This window comes from Humulus lupulus, chromosome 9 (assembly GCF_963169125.1).
Source record: "Humulus lupulus chromosome 9, drHumLupu1.1, whole genome shotgun sequence".
Classification (NCBI taxonomy): Eukaryota; Viridiplantae; Streptophyta; class Magnoliopsida; order Rosales; family Cannabaceae; genus Humulus; species Humulus lupulus.
The window spans coordinates 12,011,015-12,018,480 of NC_084801.1; the positions used below are offsets into that span (position 1 = coordinate 12,011,015).

The window sequence follows — 7,466 nt, forward strand, 5'->3', positions numbered from 1 at the left end:
GAAGAGATTATTTTCATCATTTTTCTCTTCTAAAATATTAGCTTGATAGGATTTCTTAAAGCGACAAGTTTTTTTCAGTGTGACCAAATTTTTTACAATTTTGGCACTGAGGTTTTCCTTTAAACCAACATTCTTTCTCCAAGTGACTTTTTCTTTTACAAATGCCACATGGAGAATACTTGTCATTATTTTCTTTTTATTTTTCTTGATAGCTCTTGCTTTTAAAATTTTCTAGTGATTTTTTCCCATCAACTTTAGATTTTTGAGAATGCGAATTAATTTTAGACTGAAAGGCATTTTCAGTAGAATTTTCACTATGCATTTCTCGCCTACTTTCGTATGCTTCAAGAGAGTCCATTAATTCAGTTGGTGATAGAGTATCTAAATCTTTTATTTCTTCTATCACAGAGATTATTGCATCATATTTTTCTGTACAAGAAATCAATATTTTTTCTACTATTTTCTCGTCAGAAATTATTTCCCCACAGGCTTCCATTTTATTTACTATTTCTCTAATTCTAGAATAGTAATATTTTGCGGTCTCATTTTCTTTCATTTTAAGATTTTCAAAATCTCTTATGAGCTTTTGTAGTTTAACAATGCGTACCTTGACTGTTCCTTGGAACTCATCCTGCAACGTGACCTATGCTTCTTTCGCAGTTGATGTACCCATAATACGTGGAAATATATCATATGTCATAGCTTGCTGCAAGCAGAATAACGCTTGAGAATCTTTTTGTTGATTCTCCTCCAAGGCCTTATTCTGAGTCTACGTAAGTAAAGACTTGTCTTCCGGAACACTAAATCCATCTTCAACAATTTTCCATAGATTTTGTGAACGAAAATAGGTCTTCATTTTGATGGACCAAAGATCATAAATTTCTCCATGGAAAATTGGAAGAGGAAGAGAAGAGCGGCTGGATTTGATATTCATGATGAGTAGAAAAGATTACGCCCAGTGTTGAGATCAAATGAGGCTCTGGTACCATTGATGGTTTGTGAATTTGGGATAAAGAAAATAGTGATGATTTGTTGTAGTTTAGAATATTTGATGAGTAGTAGTAGTGGATAGATTAATGATGTGTTAGGATATTATAGTTGATGTTGTTGAGTGGACAAGTGAAAAAATTTGGGTTTGGAGGAGTAAGATTTATGTTTTAGAGAGTAAAGGATAGTAGAAAATAGTAGAATTTTATTGATTGTTTGTAGTTTCTAGTTACCTCATTTTGCTACTCATGATTGAGTATTTATAGTGGCTAGCCCACTTTACATTTGTGGTTAGAATTATTTGTTCTATATTTTTTTTAATGTATTTGATTTACAAATACAACTTCTAGACTAATCTACACAATAAAGAATCTAGATTATTTAAGCATATATAACTTCTAGGAAGTTCTCGACTATAGAGTATTCAAGAAAATGTCTTTAAAGTTCTTCTACAAATATCTAGAAAATTCTTGAGTAAAGTATCCTACAAATGTCTAGAGTATTAAAAAAAAATGTGTAGCAACTTCAAATAAATATTACAAAGTATACTGTCTCAACTAAAACAGAACAACATTCACATTTTCAATGATCATATATATATTTGTATACATATATGATCGCACTTTATTATACATGATGAGGGCTTTCACTGAAAACTATCATAAACCAAGCCACATAGGGATTGTAGATCAACCAGTGTGTAAACTTATTGGACTCTTTATGAAAGGAAAATATCTATATATATATAAATATTTAACTGAAAAAACAGAAGACCTGTTGTGGAGCTTTAATATAACAATGAACATATATTAATACAACGCCATTGCATAGCCTTGTTGTGGATCGACTAATTTGGCTCGACTTTTCTTTATGGCAATAAGCTTCTCTGCAAACCTGCAACGATAAATATTATTATTAGATAATTAAGCATAAAAACAAATCCAACTAATAATACAAATGTAATGTGTACATGTATACACCTTATTAATTAGATTATGTTTGACTATGAGAAGAGGTATAATGAATATATAATAGGGAAAAGATTCTTACTTTCCGAGTGCTACTTCATAGGTTTCATTTTCATTCACAGTAATACGTTCAGAGGTAGCTAGATTGAGGCGTGTAACTGGCCTTTTCAACAAGTCTTTGGCGTACTGCTCCAGTTTCTCCAAGTTTCCAGGGCTAGCGTTATCCATCGCAGCAAGTTCTTTTGGTAATGCAGAATCCTGTCATGCATGCATGTAAATATTTATTTATAACATGTACTATAATATATATGTATAGAATTGGCAGGTACGTACCTGAATACGAAGGAAGTTTTCATGATTATGAAATGAATCGAAAAACATTGTGGTGTAGTGATCAATCATATCTGAGTTTCCATCGGACAAGATCTCAAGAATTGGACGGTCTGGATTCCAGAACAAATTCCAGGAGGGATTGTTTATCCAATCAATAACCCACCAGTTATTAACCGTTTCAACATCATATTTCCCTACTTTCTTTGCAGCACCTGTTCCTAAGGACAGTACAAGAAGACGAGAAGAATTGATCAAATCACTGCTCTCTTCTTCCCTTTTTCGTTTCCCTTTTCCTTTTCCTTTTTCTAACTCAGCTTTTCTCGCCCTACTTTTCACAACTTCCGTAATAGCAGCCATAGTCTGCAATTTCAATATCAAAGTACAAAAATAAATAAATGAAAACATAAAGTCTCTACATCGCAATCCATATATATATATACGGGTGCACATGGGTCGGGTTTTTGGGTGTATCATATTTGGGTTTTGTGGGTTTCGAGTGGAGGAAAGTTGTATCGAATCACGTTCGAAATTTTTGAGTTTTGGGGTGATGTCGGGTTTCGGGTGGGATTGGTAAAAAAATGAGGTTTGGGCTGAAAATGGGTCTTGTAAAAAAATTTCAAGAACACCTTTTTTTGACATTTGTTTATTTATTTTTTACTTTTCACATATTTTTTTTAACTTTGTTGTCAGTTTGTTAATGTTAATTTTTTAAAAATTGGGTATTAATAATTTTATTTTTGAAAAAAATATTAATTTTTTCGAAAATTAATTATTTTTTTTAATTATGTTCAGGTTAGGTCTTTCCTTAATTTCAAAACTCGAATTCAACCCGAACCATATAGCGTTCGGACCGAATTGCACCCGAATTCGATGAGTTTCGCAAAAAAAATCAAATTTGTAGGTTACGGGTTTTTTAGGTCAAATGTTGACCCCTAAATATGTGTGTATATTTATATATATTATACCGGATTATTTGCGGCAACACCTCCATCAATCATGTTGAATTCTGCATTTTTGTTAGAGAACTTATAAGCAGGAAGGTAAGTTGGTGCTGCAGAGGTGCTAATGCAAATATCTGATAGAAGAGCATTCAGTTCTCCATGATTATCCACCTGTATATATATATCCATTATATATCTCTTCTATATATATATATATCCATTATATATCTCTTCTATATAATAAGTACTCTGACACGTTATTTATATCTAGTTCATAGAAATGTAACTCATCATAATAGAGTGAAATTTAAGTTGGACAGTAATCAACAGAGAATCACCTCATAAGAGGAGAAAACAATTGGCAAGAGTTTCTTGATGTCGTATGCAGGAATGACCACTTTTGTCAGAGTACTGCTCAGACGTTTTTCCTTGAGAATTTTTCTTAGCAGTTCGTGAAGGTACTTACCATCATAGGTTGGTGAGCCTACACTTTTATTATTATTGTTATCGTTTTCCTCAGAATCTTTTGAGATTTTCAAGTGCATTTCATGAGAATGTTCCGAATGGTTCAAGTGCACTTCCACTGCAACGGCGGCATTATTGTTTGGATAGGACCTATATCTGATTAAACATATACCATTTGGTTAGTGTGGGTATGTATATATAAGGGATAATTCTTCTGTGTATATAAGGGATTCACTTTAAGCCCTATTAGTGAGACTCTTAGTGTTCTCGACCCGTGAACAGTTTTTATCGCGATTTTTTTGTATGACCGTGTATATTGTAGCTATTTGAAGTATCCTGAAAATTTTCAGAAAATTCCGAATAATTTACCGTACCAAAAGCTAAGTTTCAACATGTTGCTTTCCACGCGCATAAAAAAAATTAGTCACATATGTAGTAGCATGTTTGAACTTAGTTTCGATACGGCAAACCATTCGAAATTTTATGAAAATTTGCAGGATGTACTCTAAATAACTACAATATACACGGTCATAAAAAAAATTGTATCGAAAACTGTTTACGGGTCGAGAATACTAAAAATCCTACCAAAGCTTAAAGTGAAGCCACACCTCAGAATTTCTCCATATATATATATTATAATTAGATTACTCACAATAATGAGCCAGAGTTTGAGAAAATTTTTGGGCATTCCTGTTTGTAGAAAGGCACAATCTGATTGGCATCAAATAAAGGGCGGCCCTTATCGTTGGGTGTTGATATCATTGTGGTAATAAGACCACCAGTGCTTGTCCCTGAGACCACATCAAAGTAGTCTGCAAGCCTTGCATTTTCCCCATCGTATTCCTACCAATAATTATAAACTTATATATATTTTTTAGACTGGTTTTATACATGTATGTACTTGGATTTCGATAATCAACGACCATTCTATATATATATATATATATCAATCTAATCATCTCTATAAAATTTTTGTAGATAGTATGAAATTCATCCTCAAATTATTAAACAAGGTAAGATATCAAGCTCTACAAATTAATAATATTATTAGTTAATAATTACCTTGAGTTTGGATTCAAGATGATCAAGAATGACCCCAGGGATGATCCCCCTAACTCCTCCTCCATCAATACTAAGAATTGTAGTTGTATCAGCTCCCATATTACTCATTATTATTTATTATTTGTTCTTAAAAACGAAAGTTAGATGTGCAGTGCAATACAGGAAGTACTTAGTTGTATTTATTGTTGTTCGATCATGTACTGGAAATGTGAAGTAAAATTACCTTGATACCCTATGGTTGGAAAAAAAAAAAATATATATAGATTTTTAAGAGTAAATTAACTCAATTATCATAGTATATGTGGGCGAACAAAGATGTTCTCGATCTTATTAGGTCCTAATCAAGTCAATAACTATATTTCAAAGTTTCACACACACATATATATATATATAGAGAGAGAAAAAGAGATGTATCCAACGACCTACAACGATGGATGGGATAGTCTTGATCATAGTTTAAATGCATATATATATGGTTGGATATTTTTACATGGATTTTGAGCTTAAAAAAAACACTTTACTTTCGATTTATTTTTTCAATTCAAATGCTATTAGTGATCGAAGATGACTAACATGCAGAGAATATGTTTCATATTTATGCCAAGCTAGGTACAACACTTAAACTTCATGAATGTCCTACTTCGAATGGAATGAAAAATATCCTTATTTTTTTTTTTCATGCCTGGTTTCTAAAAAAAGTAATGTGAAAGGTTTCCTACCGTGTCATTTCACAGTCGAAATGGATGATAAATTTTTTATGACATTAATTATTTCAAGTTCTTAACGGGAAAACAAAAATGACGTGGATATATGGTTTATAATATATAGTAGACTTAGTGGTGCCATATGATAGAGTTTGGGATGAAAAAACTAAATTGTATTGAAAATCGCTAGAGTTAAGAAAAACATAAGAGAAAGAACCCGAGAACAATGGCAAAGAGTGAAGAACAAAAACTGAGAAATAAATTGTGTAAAATGAAGAGCTCAACCTCTACTTCTACTGGTGAGACTCACTTGAATATACATACTGAAGACTAGTACAGCTGGTACAACAAGTTAGTTACAAAAGTTGTTAGGACAACTAGCCAAATAACGAATTTGTTATAAAATAGTTACAACCGACTGTGTTGACTAATAACTAACTAACTAGCTCATTGTGACACTCATTCCTAACATCCCCCTCCAGTGACACGGGGATACTCTAAGTGTCAACTTGTTACACAAAAAACTAAATAGAGAAATGTGTAAAGTGTTGACTCTCAAATTGGTCAACAACACGGACTCAGATAAATGATAGATAATATGATTAAAACAAGAAGAGAAATCAAATGGAAAGTAAACGACACAAACGATTTATAGTGGTTCGGACCCAATTGGATGGTAATGACCTACACCCACTTAACGTTCTTATTGATATTAAATTCCAACACTGTGGTTCGGACCCTATAGGGTTCACGAGTTTCACAAGCCTTGGGAAGATTAGAATTTCGGTGAATAATCACACTATATTCTTCTCTCAGAGATCTAAGATCAAAAGTTCCAAAATCCAAAAGTATCTTCCTTGAGCCATTTGATTCTTATTTATAGGCTCAAGAAAGTTACATGGACTCATGGGCCCTAATTACAATTAAGACATGCGTATCAAGGTAATAAAAGAAAATACAGTTAATGTAAATATTACAAGATTGTGCATCCACAAGATAGTAAATGAAGGTATGCGACCAGACTGGTCGCACCTAAGCATGAAGCTTGATAAATCAATAACTTTGTGGTCGATGGTCGAACATGATTCATTCACTTGAAACCACCACGTGCCCGCCACGTGTAAGTCAATCATGCCACGTCATCATGAGCTGTTTTTAGGGTAAACATTTGCCCCCAAGTTTATTTTACTGCGACTAGCATAAAGTAAACTTAGGCGATCGTCCTTTCGTATGCCCTATCAAATCTGTCAGAGCCGCCCATGCCTTCTCGAAAAAGGCAACTAATCATATCTTTGCAGTTTCCCAAAAGTGGTCTGACGGTTATTACACTTACACATGTTTTGGAAAGTTACCCCTTATGATTACCTTGGTAACTGCTCCTCGATTAATATAAATAACCCCTCAGAATCATTTTTCACTTTTTACTTTTCACTTTCTCCTCAAGAACACCGAAGAAAAAGGCGTAGAAAACCCAGATACTCAGACGATCTTGACGATCCACAAAGTTCCTGCCTAGCCACCTGACTTAGCGTCTCAGAGATTTACTCCACTTTTCATCCAAGTAAGTTTCTCAAACTTTTCAGTCGTTGAGATGCCATGCAATAACTGTTTTATATCTGTTGACGCAGTTCTTCGGCAACAGATAATTAAGAGAAGAAGAGAAAGAGATTAGTACTAAAAGTAGAACCGTCACAGATATGAAATCTTTTGGAAAGAACTAGGTGACTCAAGACACGTTTTTAAGTGGTTCGAAGGTTAAAATCCCTCTACTCCACTAGTCAATATTATTGATCTTCTCTGGGTATTTGGTTTACAAAGTATATAGTTCTTCAAAGACTATTTTTTCCAACCCCTATCAACTCCCAGGGTCTCCCTATTTATAGGAGAAGGCACCTGGAAGTTGGTAGGGAGGTCATCCCGTGACCTTACCATTTGTCATATCAAATCTGTGACATTCATGATTAATTCCTAAACCTGACACACAAGTGTGGTCTAATCAGCATGGA

General features: G+C 33.5%; 1 protein-coding gene across 1 annotated transcript; it reads right to left on the minus strand.

The window, feature by feature from the left end:
* Positions 1-1,796: 1,796 nt before the first annotated feature.
* On the minus strand, positions 1,797-4,855 carry LOC133799430 (patatin-like protein 3). Its single transcript, XM_062237446.1, has 7 exons — positions 4,757-4,855; positions 4,347-4,537; positions 3,568-3,718; positions 3,254-3,400; positions 2,289-2,648; positions 2,038-2,213; positions 1,797-1,881 (listed from the first exon to the last, which is right to left on the minus strand). Exons 1-7 carry the CDS (start codon positions 4,853-4,855, stop codon positions 1,797-1,799), a joined length of 1,209 nt encoding a protein of 402 aa, XP_062093430.1.
* Between the last annotated feature and the right edge of the window lie 2,611 nt (positions 4,856-7,466).